At 47.2% G+C, this 15487-nt stretch overlaps 1 protein-coding gene across 2 annotated transcripts in view; it reads right to left on the minus strand.

Moving 5' to 3' along the window:
* Positions 1-11440: 11440 nt before the first annotated feature.
* Positions 11441-15487, minus strand: part of SH3RF3 (SH3 domain containing ring finger 3) — a 257517-nt gene continuing 253470 nt past the window's right edge. For both annotated transcript variants that reach the window (XM_065059761.1, XM_065059769.1), the window contains exon 10: positions 11441-14711. In XM_065059761.1, the coding sequence (XP_064915833.1) occupies positions 14543-14711 (169 nt within the window). In that variant the 3' untranslated portion in view covers positions 11441-14542. The remainder of the gene's footprint in view (positions 14712-15487) is intronic.

Genomic DNA, 15487 nt, shown 5'->3' on the forward strand with positions numbered 1-15487 from the left:
TGCCTTCTAACAGAAAGACAAAACCTCCATGCAGAAGTATTAACTTCAGTTTCTGGGACCTGCCTTGCACGGCCTGGGGAGGCTGTGGGTGCGCTGGGGAGTTTGAGTGGTTGGGAATAAAAATATTTCCTGTTTGTTCTGAAATGAAGTTAAAAAGTACTAAAAATGGCAAGCAGCCCATCTTCTGTAGAGGAATTTACAGATGTGTGTGCTTTCCAATAAATTCATTTTGCCCTGGCCAGTATTCAGTCAAGTTTTAAACAGAAAGACTATGAAATTATCCCTTATCTCATGGCAATACCAAATGTAAGAGGAACACGGTCAAAGTGTCCTCTGAGTGCATGATTATGGTGTTATCCTTAATTTGCTCAGCTTCAATAGCTGAAACCCACTTATGACTTAAATTTACAAAAAATGTTCTTTAAATAAAATGTTTTGCTGTAGATGCATAGAAAAAAAATATGATGTGAGGCCAGGGACTTAGGTTTTATGAAACACCAGCTCTTTTTGCAGGAAAGAATGTTGCCATTTTCTGGCAAATTTAATTTATTGGAAATTAGGAAGGAAAGGTATATTGTGGTTGCTGTGAATCTGGCTTTCTCTGGATCTTCTCTTTGCTACTTTTTGTTTGGTGTATTTCTTCTCTTTGTATTTTAGAGCCTATTTTAGTCTAGTTTATGGAGGCTGCCAGCGAGAGGTGCTAAATAACCATCTCAGAGTGGCTGCAACTCCTGGAGTTGTGTTCTGCTGCAAGCGAAAAATTACGTTTAAGCACAAAAACAAACACCCAGGCAAAGAAAAGTTGTGAAAGCCTCACTTTATAAAGCCAAAATTAAAGGAGCATCAGGATTTTGCTCCTCAGAAGCGATTGGGCCCGTAAATCCTGGGGCAGCTGGAACCCCGTGCGAGTGCATTTGCAGGAAGGATCGATCCATCAGTGTGAGATGTGAAAGGTCCCCTCGGCTGGTGGGGACGAGGGCTGTGGCGTGAGTAACCCAGGGGACAGACAGCAGAACTGCTGGCATGGAAGCAGTGAAAATCTTGACCTTCCACAAATGGGGAGTTTCATATGTTGTACTTGAAAGTTCAGATGTTGAAAAGGGAAGCTCTGGAGATTTTTCTGTCTTGCCTTAGTTGTCAAATATGTGAGAGGTCTTTTTGATTTAGACCAGTTTAACGGTATGTTTTCTCACTGTGCACATTTTATTTTCTTTTAATTCTAGACATAACAGCATATCCTTCCTCTTTCATGTTAGCCACTTGCTCACTAAATCTTCTGGTGAAGGTTTTCAGCCTCAAAGCTGAAAATGTGCATTACCTAAGTCCAAAAGAATGCTCTTCAGTAATATACTAGGTGGTTTACGTCCCCAAAACACCCTTCAAAGTAAAAACTGCACAGCTGATGTCCCTGCCCTGGTGTGTTGATACTGGAGCTGGACGGCCCGTTGGCTCTACCAGGCATGGTGCAGATGCTTGCTGCTTCCTCGTGTGATGCTCTGTAGCGGTGTCTCAAGATGGGTTTGGAATGAGTTTGAAGTAGAGATTGAAGCTGCAGATATAACCAGGTAAAAGCTGAAAAAGGTGAAAGCTCGCTCTCTTTCACACATGCACATTCATTCTTCCTCTCTCACTTGCAGACTTATTTTAGCTCTTGCTTTCTGAGTATCTCCCTCATGAAGTATCTGTGGGTTCGGTTCTTTTCCCCAGGTACGTTGGCTTGCACCTTCTGCAGGTTAAACTTCATGGTTATTCTTTGTACAGGATTTGTAAACTGTTGTATTATTTTTCTGTCCTCACTTGAGATTGCAGCACTTCCCAGCTCCTTCTTGGCTCCAAAAGCAACATGATATTTTCTATAAAGACTAAGAAGAAGAAATCAGCCTGACATCAACTTGGTTACCTGCCAGGACATGTGCTCCTGACCAGACCACGCTTCTGCTGTACACCCTGAAGCACTGAAGCAGTGACATGTTGGTGGTGTGCCTTGCCTCACAGCCAAGGGTGTGAGGTCATGCCTTGTGCTCCTGTCAATGAGGACAGCACAACTGGCTCAGCTGTGAGCAGATGGGTGGTCATTCAGGCTGGGGCCATCTGCGTGTCACTGGTGTTAAAATCTGGATTAGCCCTGCTGCACCTGCAAAGGACCATGGGGACCCACGACCCTTCCTGACTGAGCCTGAAAGCCTGATGCAATGGGGAGACAGCTCTACTGGAGCTGCTGGTGTCAGAGAGACCTTTTAGTCTTTCAGTGGTGCTTAGAGGTTTTGTACTAGCAGTATGACATTTATTTAGTGGCGTGGCGGTGACCTGGTCAGGGACACTTATCAGGAAGCCGCCATGGTTAAAATGTGAAAAAGTAAGGAGCTGTAGCTTGGGAGGAGAGGGGAGACCCAGTGGTCCTGAACTTTGGACTTGAAACTTCTTCCTTACTCTTCCCTGGCATTCACTCAGGCCCAGAGGTCTCTGCCTGTCCACATTCAGCTCTGAAACAAGGGTGGTATTTCCCTGTGGCCAAGAGTGCTGGAAAATAATCTTTCTGAGCATAATATGAGCAGCTATCGAAGACTCAAATTTTGTCATTGTGTAAGACACAGGATAAGCATGGTAATTACTGTCAGGACTAGCGCTCACTTTAGGCTTGCACAAAAATTGAGTAGGAGATAAGAGCCAGGACTGTGTGCATTTGCATGGCTGAGTCTCTGCATATACATTTGTGCTGAGGCTCTTCATTTCAGAAGTAAAGCACATCTTGCTAGATGCATAAAGTACACTAATTCCCCAAACGGCAGATTAGAGCAGGAAGAGCACTCATTTAGTGTTATTCTACCCTTGTATTTTCACAAGGGCTGTGTAAATGTATTAGCAGCCAGGAGCTCTTTTGCACTTGTTGCTGTCAGACGTGCTTGTCCTCTTTGTGTCTGTACAGCTTTGCAGGTCCTGTGGTGTTAGAAGGATGGACAGCAGATATTTAGCTTCAGGTGCCACAAGGGATGGAGGACAGCAGTGGGCTGGGGTTGGCTGGGAGCTCTCCCAGGAAGGCGAAGAGCTAAGCAGCAAACATCTGCATTACACCTCTGCTCCCCTGGGTGTTAGTGCTGGGGGGATTTCACTGCCAGAGCAGTCGGGCAGCCGTATTGATGACTGCCCCAAGGGAGGGATGGAGAAGTCTCACCACATACCACTGAGGCCACCCATTTCCACTTGCCTTGTCTGGGATTTTTGCTTGCTCTGCCATTTACTTTTCCTTCCTCTTTCCTGCTGCCCCCTCTTACGGCTTTACTGGAGCCTCTCTGTGCTGGCTGGGGTTGTCTCAAGAGATTTAAGGAAGGAATCAGACCAGCTTGGCCAAGAGCAGCTACAGCGAAAGGAGATGAAATAACCCCCAAGTCTTGGTGTCTCAAGAGTGCCCGCAAGGATTGTTGGGTCCAAGCTTGCTTTGTGAAGGACCCCAGCCCCAAGATGCTGCAGTGATGGGGGAAAGCAGAAATGCTCCTGGAGACTGCCCTCCCAGCATTGGTTTGGTTCTCTGGTTATGCAGGTGAGGGGGGATAAATGGTCTGGACGCAGGTGGTGTCAGCCCTTGTTGCAGACTGCAGAAAGCCACACTCACGGCCACAACAAAGGTCTTCCTCACAAGAAAAACTGACCTATCCAGAACTAGGTTGCCTATTGTACTAGGCTAAAAATATGAGAAATACTTTCATAAATGAAAGTCAGTACTGTAGCAGATAACTTCTGAAAACCTGAGGTAAAAAAATGAGTTACACTTATTAGGATGAGATGGAGATTTAAGTGAGACATTAAAGAAGTGTGTTCTGAGTAATATATTGGACTTAATATAATTTTATGAAGTCAGAGGCAGGCCTGGCACCATGCTTTCCTTTACTTTGCTACTACGTCATGTGAACATTTGATATTATCAGTAGAGGGAAAAGAGCGGTCACCAAGGCTCCTTTTTAAAATTCATATTATCACAGTTTGGCCCAAGGAAAGGTGATGGCTTAAAGGGGCCAACATTGAGCCTGAAACCCATCTAAATAGAAAATAGACAGATTTTACATCCACAGACATATTACTGGCACTGCTATCCAGCACCCTAGAAACAGAGTAATGTGTAAATTACAGCACTCTGCTCAGTGAAGATGGTAGTTTTAGTCTCGCTACAAAGGTATTCTGTGTTACACTCCTCTTAAAGACATTATTTTAGGGTCTCCTCAGTTAAGCGTTACCTACTATACAATGACAGAGGGACGCGGTGTGAAAACAAAGAAAAACTCTAATCTGCTTCGAGCCGTAATGAAACTAAATTTTGCCTTAACTGCATTCGGTTCTTCTGCCATCTCCATCTCATGCCAGAGGCCTTTTTTCCTAATTGAAAATGATAGCTCCCTGGGTGCCGTGGAGTCATGTGGCAGCCTTTTATTGCCGGGCGGATTATGTGCCCGCTATATTTCACACACCGCCTGGAGAAATGCGGCAGATTTTGTTGATATGAGGGACAGTCCCTCATCGGGTTTTGTTCTCAGTGCAGCTCATTTTCAACTTTATTAACATCTGGGATGTGGTAGGAAGGCTTCGGTACAAAAATTAGTAGAGAGCTCAGGAAGAAAATTCCCTGTTGCTTGGATTACAGGGATGTGCATGTGTGTGCTTCTACTATTTTAGTAAAGGAAAATCTGGGAGCAAAAAAGGATCCCCTGAATTTGTTTTACGATGAAGAAGTTCAAGAAAGAAAATTCATCTGTCTTCAAAAAGGTTATTTTAGTCTATCAACCCAAGGAGATTAATGAAAGAACAAAAACTAATAGACTTTTGAAACTAAGTCGACTTTAGAAAGCAAGACATGGCTAATGACAAAATAAATCTCTTTGTAAGCATTTACCAAGAGTGGCTTATGACTAATGAGGTAGTGGATGGGTGTCACTTTCTGAGCTGTGGCCGTGCCTGAGCGAGGGTGGGCCAGCAGCTCCCTTGTGCCCTGGTCACCCATCGAGATTGCACCCTGCCATCCCAGCAGGGCTGCACTGAGCACGGGGGATGCAGTGCCAAGCAGGGGGGATAAAGTGCTGAGCAGGGGCAATAAAGTGCTGAGCACCATGGGCAGCAGGGTTGCAGGACAAAGCTGTGCTGTTGCAAGCCTCACTGGCACTGCATTCAGCAGGATGCTGCACTGGGGGGGTTCCAGAGTGCAATTTGCTTTGCCCACTGCTGAAAAGAGTGGTCTTTTCTGCATAATAGAAGTTGCTCTGCATCTGTGTGAATCTCAAGTAATTGGTGAGAAAATAAGGTGAGCTGGGTAGCTCCTCCCTCAAGCTACAGCCACTCTGAGGATGGCTGTCACCTGCATCTCACCCCCTGGCCCAGGGGCGCTTGGACACCGACATTTAGCTGTCCTAATTTTGGACTGAGCTGCCCCTCAGGATCACCTGGATTAGTACCAGCAAGTCTGCAGCAAAAGCTAAGTGTCTGCTCCAAGGCTGCCCAGGGGGGTCTCAAACCCTGACTGCATTGTACCCTGCTGCTGCCCAGGTGGACATGGAGAGGGAAGAGGCCACATATTTAATAGATGAGGCCCATCTAAGTGCTCCTGGGCATGGATTGAAGTACTACAGGCTGCTCCAGCCCTTCCTTCTGGTGCTGACCCTCCGGCATTGCCTGCCAGCGCTGCCGGGGTGGTGGGAGCTGCTGCCCCACCAGCCGCTCAAGTGTCCAGCAATGTCTAATAATTTCAGGCACCAGCCAACATTGAGGTGGTGGTAAGATTCTCCACATCATTGGGATAAACTCCTGGGCTGCTGGCCCCGCTCCTAGCACAGTGGCCGACCCCGGGACCGGGGATGTGGAGCCTGGGAGGTGCCCCAGACACCTGTCGTCTCTGCTTCGTATAAATAACCAAACACTCGCTGGAGCTGCAACTGGCGACCTGATCCTCCCTGCCCCAGTTACCCTCCCTCGCTTTCTCGTGCTCTCTTTCTCTCAGCTAATTAATATTTATTTAGACAAAGTGAAGCAGTGCTTTTAACAAATTGTCTTGGGCAAAATTTAGCATTAATTGGTTATGTGTTTCCAGTGCACTTTGCTGTCCTCTGCTTAGGGTAAATGGATGGAGGTGCAATATTTGCAATGGCTCTTTATATTAAGCTGTGGGAAATGCTCAGGAATACATTCTTCTGCCTTCAAATCTGAATGAACACTGCCCTATTTAATGAGAGCCTCTTCTATGAGGACTGGAGAGTTGAAGGAAGGAGGACTTCATTTTTTGCTTCTTTTGCCTTTTGAAGTGCCTGTTGCGGAGTCCTCTGACATTAATAGGAAGCCTGGGCATTGGATCGTTTCTTAAATGAACCCTAGTGCTGCATCTCCAGACTGGTGGGAGGTCACCAGAGGAAATCTGAGGCTGCCAGAGGACCATGCCCTTCAGACATGGGAGTCATTTGCAGCTCACAGCTCAGGGCGGCTTCCTTAAAGTTCCCAGTGTTGATGTACAGGTGATGTCTGAAACTCTTGCAACGCAACCCCCTCTATCGCAAGCACAGGTAGCCCTGGACCAGCTTAAATAGCATCAAGCAAAATGGCATGCAGTACTGTGGCACGGAAAGGGCTCAGCAAGAATGCCTGGCTACTAAAGTAGTGATAGTGATATGTAAAAATAGATATGTATATACATATATATATATCTGTGTGTTTTATGTGTATATAAAGATATATTTATCACATTAGTGAAGGTGACATCCATCATGTGCAACTTGTGCAGCCACCTGCACTGACGGCTGCCGCTCGCCACTGGTGAAAGCAGTAACCACTGGCTTTCCTCAGCTTACCTCACCAGAGCTCCAGGTTAGCAACCATGTCATCAAAGATCTTTAAAAATCACCTGCTGTATTTTCTAATGACAGTAAATTAAACAGGAGTTCGTTAATGGGCTGAATTTGCAAAATTGTCCTTAGTCCTTCTTCTCCCATGGTGCAGGGGATGCCCTGGCTGGTCACCAAAGGTCTCAGTCACAGCAAGAGAGCTGGTAGGTGAAACCAAAATCCCAGCTGTCCCCTGAACAGCAGGCAGAGCCCTCCTAGTTTGGGCTATAATCTCCAATGGTTGACTTTCCTTCCTAATAGTCTGGATTACCATGGCTGTCCCTGGTGTAATTCACTTACCTTCAAATGTCCTTTTAATCATAGATTTGGATGAGTTATTTGGCCATTCTACACCAAATGGTCTGAGGGCCCTACAATTTATACATACACAGCTTGTGTCGCTTTTACAGATCTGTTGCTTTTTTCCTGCCTGGTAGAGCTTCACTTGCGTTTTTCTGCATGAGACATATTTAAAATGGAATATAAAAATAACACATTAATCCTTTCCTTCCTCTGCCTCCCTGATGAGCAAAGCTGTTGGAGTAAACTCAAACCCATTCCTTAATTTATAGAGAAATGCAGAAGCCTAAATCAAGCTTGGAGAAGATTAGATTACAAACGTCCAGTGGAAAAGCTTCGGGGACACCAATTCTGCGAACTGCTGAAAGCTTTGAGTTGTCGAACCCCCCCTGAGCTGCCGCAGACACCTCTTCCCTCCAGCAAAAGACTCAAGAAAACTATTGCTTGCCCTGTGGGAAGTGCCAGGTGGTACAAACACAAGCGCAGATCTCATGCCCGCATGGGCAGCTGCTGCCGCCACCAACCCCAGTGTGCTGCCCCCACTGCGCAGTGCCCTGGTACCCACCCCAGAACTCGGCACCGCACTGTGGAGCAATGTGCCAGAGCAACGTGCCGAGCAGCTTTGAAGGCTTTGCGCTTTTGCTGTAGCTTTTTTTATAACCAACCAACCAACCAAGTGGCACAAAAGCTTCTCTACATCCAAGCTCAGGCAACCCCCAGCATGTGGTGGCCTCTCGGGAAGCCCCTGGTGTTGGTATTTCATTTTTCAGCTGTGTCCTGTAAATGCTCCCGTGTAAGAGCGTTGGAGACACCTGGGCTGTGCTGCTGTGTGTAAACCTGCTAATCTAACAAGAGAAATAGGCCGGGAGAGCAACAAATGTTTTTCTGCCTCTCCAAGGCACTGCGATGTGTTTCATCAGAGGAGAACAAGCTGGGAGCAATAGACATAACAGGATTAAAATGGTGGCTGCTGCTCTGTCATTTTCCACGCTAGCCCAGGTGCCTGAGAATCGCTGAAATATGGCTGAAATGCTGCTGTGCTACATCTTGTTTAAAAAAGTGATTTGTTAAAAGAAAACCCACGCTGAATAAGTGAGTCTGGCCCATTAAAATAATATGTAAACACTGGCCCCACAGTTTAAGCATCACACATTTTGATAGCCTTTAGGAACTGAAAGGCAATTCTCACCCTTCTCTGCATTATCATATAACCTCATCAGAAGATAAACAGCCTCCTTACCCCCAAACATTTTGCAATTTGCATTTAGATTGTTCGGTGCCAATGTTCAGGATGAGATACTTCCCAGCTCTGTCAAACAAAACCTGACTGTCATTTAGCAGAATGGCAGTCAATTTATGTTTCCATTAATGCAGAATCCCCGGCAATTATCTGGGGAGGGGAGGGGGGAAACTTTAACAAATTGCCCCCTTGTCTGCTAGGCTGATTCTCCAGTGGGCAGCTGGAGGGCAAATTTGACATATCCATGAGGAAGAGCAAGTGAATGCCTTTCTGCTATTGCTGGGGAGAAAGGAGAGGCGTGGGGGGCAGCTCACAGACCCCTGGCTGTGCAGCATCACACAGGGGAGTGGGGGCAGCGGTGAAGTGGGGCAGGTTCCCTACAGCTGGGTCAGGGATGGCGATGGGGCCGTGTCAGACTTAAACTCTCAGCCTGAGAGCCAGAACCCCAGAGGGTTTCCTCAGGGCTGGTATGGTGTGTGTCCCATCAGCACGTGGAGATGCGCTGTCCCTGTGGTCCCCTGGGCCGTGCCTGTGCCCTCTTTGGGGACTCTGTCCCAAGTGCTCATTGTGGTCTTGCTTGGCCAGGTGGGTCGGCAGAGGACATGCCCTCCTGGCAACACGACTGCCTTCCGCTGCTGCCATGCACACCCCAAAACTTCACTCCTGGGAGCTTGCTGGGGGCTTGCAAGCACTGACATGACTGGCATCAGATTTAACAAGTTCTTGTGCAGATGGGAAATGCAAATTTAATAAATTTTCCTTCTCTGACAGTAAGGTGAAGACACTCCTCCTTTCCCTCTTGTCTTAATGGCCTCATTTCTCCTCTGCCTCATCACTTAGTGGTGCTCCCCATCACTGCTGAGCTACCCATAGGGAGCCCATGAGCAGCAGTATCCTTGCCACTGAAGGCAGCTCCCCCATCTCTCACCCCAATCTTGCACTGGGGCACTCCAGTGCTTCCCCCAGCTGCACAGTGCTGACAATACCAGCCAACTCCGAGGTTTCCCCAGCATGGCATTTCCACAAGGATACTCAATCCTAATTAAAAATCCCACCCCCGCTTTCCAATGCCCTCACTGAGAGGGGTGCGCAGGTACCAACAGTGCGGCCCTCAGCTGCCCTCCTTGCTTGTGGGTTTTTCCACACACACACGTACACACACACAGAGGAGGTTGCAAAACCTGTAATCCTGCATGCAAGACTGTTTCTTTTGCCTTTGCAAAAATACCACGTCATGTCTTGACTGGTGCAAAAGAGCCGTTTGTGTTGGAAACATCTTTCAGGGTCTTCCTTGCCAAATCGGCGGGATGCCAACTTTCCCTGGAGCTGCAGGGGTCTCCGTGGGGTGGGAGTAAAGAAGAGAGGCAAGTGGGCATGGGCTCACCTACAACTGAGCTGTACCTATAAACACAGGGGGGATGCTCAGTGTGCTGCTGGGAAGGGTGGAGGGCCAAGAGGACCCCCGCAGTGCAAGCCCCTTGGTGTCCTGGATTGTGGTTCCTCGGCAGCAGCACAGGGCAGGTGGTGCTGCTCGGTGGCTGAGCAAAATCGAGTTGTTTCCTGAAGGGAGGGGAGACACCCGCACCCACCCCAGTAATTGGAAATACATCTGTGACTGCTTGGAAAGTTATTTTTGCCACATGAAAGGCTGGGACGCGAGGACAGGGCCTTCTCCAGACTGTATCACCTCTTGGCTTCTCTGCTCATACAGATCATTTATTTGGTTTGGCACTGACTAGCCAAGCTGTGTAGCTGCCAGGTCCACCATGTTATACGGAGCTGCTGATGTCAGGAAGAGCTTTTGGCCGCAGGAAAGCCCTGCAGATGTTGGCCAGGTGGTTCTGCTCTCCACGAGCATTTAGGAATAGTGAAGCCATGTAACAGTTTTAGGATGATTATTTTGCTTTTGAAACATGACTGAGATTCCTGTCAGGCGCTGGAGCAGGAGCAAAGCGCAGTGTGCGGTGCGAAGGCTGGGCGAGGTGTGCGGTATGTGCTGGCGGCACAGGCTGGAGAGGTGCCAGAGGAGCAGGACCTAATGAATCATGGAGAGGACCAGCACTCCAGACCAGTTTGGAAATACCCGGCAGGCTCCTCTGTGCAGCGTTTTGCACCATGCTACTTGTTCGGCAGGTTAACCAGTGAGGTTGAGCAAAGGGAGAGCTGTTGCATGCCCACGTTCAAACTCTTGTGGTTTCCATATTTCAGAATTTTGACTCAAGATCCAGCTGAGGCAAAGAGGCACTCACATCACCTCGCTGGAGCGGTGGCTGCCTGCAGCAAGCCCATGATGAAGATGCTCTGGTTCCTCCCTGCTCTATGCACTCCCAGGTGGGGCAATGAATCTCCCCCTGCAGGTGCCTCTTCCTCAAAGGCATCTCCGAGCTGGATCAAGACAAACCCATCCAAACCCAGAGCAAACTCCCCCTCCAGATGCTCTGCACAGTGCTGCTGAATGGGAAGCTCAGGCCACATGCAAAAATGGGCGTATGCCCCTCAGGTGGGTTCAGGGGGTGTTTGCACAGGGTGCAACCTGCTCCTTCTTTCATAGTACATAGGAGGGATTCCTCTGCCCAAAAACCTGCTCAACCCACCAGGTGACCTCAGAGCACGCCTGAAGCCTGCTGGCAGGATTAGAGGCTGCTGTTTTCCTTGCAAACGCTTCTGCTGCCCCATCCCCTCTCAGCCTCTCTGCCACAGCCTTCATCTCACCACCTTAGTCCCTTTCCCTGGCCTGTCCTCACCCTCCTTCTCTGGACTCACACACCTTTTCTCCACAGGTAATCTGTTAACTTCTCAAGATTTTGATGAATCCCAGATCTGCCAAAAGAATAACCAGAAAGAGATTCTGACTTCTGCTCAGGCATCTCTTACCTTTAACTGATCTTTATTTATGGGGGAATCACTACTGAATGCAAAGATGTAGCGTCTGCTCAAAAAAAGCAGAGTTTGCAGAGTTGTCCTCACTGTTTTCTTTGTGAACCTCAGAGCTATTTACATTGCTTTTTCGCTTTGCCGTCTAATAGAGAGAGAAACCTCGGTCAAGTTGTCTTAATGTTTATTTTATTTAAAGAATCAGAAACACAGTCATTGTAGTTCATTTGTACTCATATCTGCCAACATTTCCTAAATCACGTTAACATTCATGTATAACAAAAACATTTTCTGAGCTGTGCAAAGTTCAAAGGAATTGTTCAATTACTTGAACTCATTTCTAAAAGAGCAAACCTGCCATTTTACAAACTGAGGCCACCAGAAGGAGTCTTTTCTTTCCCCATCCCCATTACAGGAAATGCAGATGCCCCCTCCTCCCCCTTTCCCTGGTATGACAGATACAAATGAGACCACAGTACGAGTCGAACCTCTCTCAGTCCAGGACCTTCCGAATGGCACTGGGTCACGTTTTCGTGTCACTGAGCTGTATTAAGTTCTGCACTTGTGCTCCTGGCGTGGAAGTGAGTTGTCCAAGAAGATTTACTCCGTAACCCAAACTGTGATGATAAGCAATAAACAGGGGCCAGAAACAGCTGTTATCAAAACAGAAACACACTCTCCCCCAAATATTTTTTCTTGCAGGAGGTATGACTGGAAGCATTGTCATCCATTAAAAAACCCCACCATTCTCCCTGCAATATGTATTTTAAAGCACTGATTTCATAACACGACATCTGCCTGTTTTCCTTGATTTTTCACACACCAATTTTTGTCCTGTTAGAGTTAAGCATGAAAAGGTGGAAATCTGGAACCATTTTAGATCTGGCTAAACACAATAGGCAGCAAGCAAGCCGTCATCCTGTTTCATTTTTCTGAGTGTAGTAAATACACCCAGGGAACAGAATTTTAAGAGAGTTTTAACCACTGTGAGTTGTCAGAAGAAAATCTCCTCATCTCTGACAGATCTAACCCATAATTTTTATTGGGATCGATAACATGCATTGTGGCCTTGCTGACTCGCTAACTGTGCAGTTTACTGTTTGAGGTGCAGTAACACCAGTTCTGATCTGGACCAAATAAGTGGACAGATGTGGCTCTAGTCTCAAGCAAGTCTTTCCAGAAGATGTTTCTTCAGTCTCTTATTGGTTATGAAAAGGCAATTTCCTCTCAACAGTAACTAAACTTTTAGTGGCTGGCTCATTACAATCTGGAATACGAACAAATGCGGCAACGTTAAGTATAAAAAGAAACACCCTGAAAATGATGCTTCCCTGTTTGAAGGTGCTATACTTGGCCACGGACTGTGTTTCTGGAATCGCTTTGTTACATGTGACAGCACGAGAAAACTTATTTTACAGAGAACAAAGTCACGGAGCTGAACTTAAAATGGGAACGCTCACTCACATGGGTTTTGATGTGTACTAGCATACAGGGCTTGAATGAAAACAAAACTTACACCTTCGCCGATGAAATACCGGTAACGCAGTAATGATGTTCACCCACTGGGCCTCTTCCTTTTAATAAGATCATCTCCAGGTTACAGTGCCTCCGACACGCTTTTAAACGACCACCACATGTGGGCTCTGGCAAACAGCCAGCCGCTGGCAAAGGCAAGGTACGGATACAGCTACGAAAAACCTTTCATCACGTTTCATTCCTCAGGAGCCGATGTCTTTTTAAATACTCTCACAATTGCATTGTGGATTTTTTTTTTCTCCTCATTCTGCTTCATATGAATAACTGGCTAAACTCCCTTTACATTTATTGCACCTTTAAGTCCCTGGTAGATGGAAGCTTATATTGCCTGATACGGTTTGTATTGTAGCTTGACCACGTTAAGAAATCAAACAGTCTCCAGAACTATACATTTCTACAGTAAGAAATCACATTTCGATAATGCTAATTACAGCTGTCGCAGATCAGCTCTCGTCTCCGCGATGCAACGGCAGAGGAAAACTCCACGGTCCCTGCACGTGCTAGAACCTGCAGTGTTCTTCTTATTGCCATGAAAAAGTCAATTAAAACGACTCCTCTGGGAATTGCTTCCAATTCTGGAGTAATTATCACTCTCCAGACAGAACGGCGCGCTTCAGCGTGGATCTTCAGCCCCTCTAAATACGCAGGAGAGAGCGAGCACGTGTATGTTGCACAGACACGCTCCTCCAGGTATATTTATCACTGACCAGGCGGCTTTTTCTCTTTTCCTCTATGAAGCACGAACAGGCAGTCTGATCTTGATCTTCAGGTAAGTTTCTAATTTTGTATGTTGAATGCAAATCTTGTTGCAGCCTCTCTGTTTAACCAAACCAAATCTTTACCAATTCAAAAAAATAGCACCAGATGTATGAAAAAGAGGAAATGTCTGATCTAGTAGGAATATATATATAAAGTAGAGCAATTCTTACAGTAAAAAGGTACGTCATACAAAAAAGCAATGGAAAGTGACACTGAAGGACAAAAATCCATGCTGCATATAGTAAGGGCAGAAGACAGGCAAAAGGGATTCTGCTCAAATAACCACAGTTTAATGGTGGAGCTGTACTCCCTCCAGGACCTCCCCGACAGCAGCGCCGGGACACCAGATGGTTTGGGACTCTGAGTACTAACACGCTCACTGACAAACTTGTGCAGCATATCTTTGAGGTATATAGAAAGCATGACATTAACATTTTGGACTCCTCATTCTTTCTTGCATGACGATGCACCAATCTTCAGCTGGGGTTTTCTCTACCCTCCCCTCCCTATTTTTCCCTTGGGAAAAACGAAATCCCAGTTTAAGAGCTTCCTAGCACACCTCCTTGAAATCTCAAATCCATCTTGCATAGGCCAGTAATAAGAACACTGCAGCTCTGACAAATAAGTTACAGCAATATAACAACTTTCCTCTTTTTTTTTTTTAAAGATATCTTCTCTATAATTTACACAAAGGGTTAACAGCCGGAGTTTAGGTTACGTACAGTCCAGACGGGCGTCCTTTCAGTCTGTGATTCCAGGTGGAAGGCACTACTTCAACATACCATGGTATGCACCACACGCAGTCTCAGGAGCACAACGGGGCACTGCGTCCCCAGAGCTGTAGACTGAAGGGCCTGGGGGGAGTCTTTGGAAAATAAAAATGGCAGTGGTTATCGGTCCAGTTTCCCTTTGCTGTCTCTCCTTGTGCTATGCAGTTTCCCCTGAAAGCTCCTCCAGTTGAGAGAGCGGCGAGCCGTCCTCAGAAGCTCTCGACAAAGCTCCCGGGGAACAGGCCCGTCCTGCCGTTCCTCTGCAACGTCCCTTTGTACCAGCCGTCCTCCCGTTTCTTGTGCACAAACACAATGTCACCCTCCTTCAGTTCAATCTCGGCCTCGCTCTGCGGTGGGTATGGGACCACGACGCGGTACCTTTGGAGACAAAAATGCAAAGACCAGGTCAGACAGTGGTTGAGCCTGTGCTGGATGGGAGCAGCCAGGCACCGTGTGTCAAGCAGACTCTACTGGGCAAGACATTCAGCTGGTTTTACATTGTCCTGAGCCCACACCTTCGGGGAAGGGCTGTGTAAGTAGACAGGATGGCTGTCAGGAAGGGAATCACCCCCCCAAAATCCCCTGGAGGGCACCTCAATGGTTCCCCTGCAAGCTGCCATTGACTGCTGAGGTCCTTTCCCTATTTCTGGTGCTGACCTGTAGAGCCAGACCCAGAAGCTGGTGCTGCTTTCAGGCTCCTTTCCCTCGGAGTGCTAATGATGTGTCAGCGCTGGCAGCAGCCTGGAACCCCACATAACATCAGCCTGCTCCGGGAAAGAAAAGGGAGGCAGGTTTCCTCCTCCCTTCCTGCTCCCAGTGCTTGGGCGAGTTCCTCAGGAGTGGCCTCTGAGGCTCCTGCAAGCTCACAGCCTGTACAGGACAAACTTCAGGACATGGGAAACTTTTGTTTATTAAAAAAACTGGCTGGGTGTTGACTCACAAACAATCATCTCATCTCACCTCTCCCTCCCTGCCTTCCTGTGAATCAGAAATCTTGAGGAAAAATACCTCTGGAAACACCAATAAGTGACATTACAAAATGGTTGTATCTGATGCACCTATGTTTTCTACTAAAACTCAGTATGACTGAGACATCTCTGGCCAGCTTGACTGGAGCCTCCGTGGGGACGCACTCTGGAACCAGCCCATGAAAG

Source organism: Columba livia, chromosome 1, assembly GCF_036013475.1.
Source record: "Columba livia isolate bColLiv1 breed racing homer chromosome 1, bColLiv1.pat.W.v2, whole genome shotgun sequence".
In the NCBI taxonomy this organism is placed as follows: Eukaryota; Metazoa; Chordata; class Aves; order Columbiformes; family Columbidae; genus Columba; species Columba livia.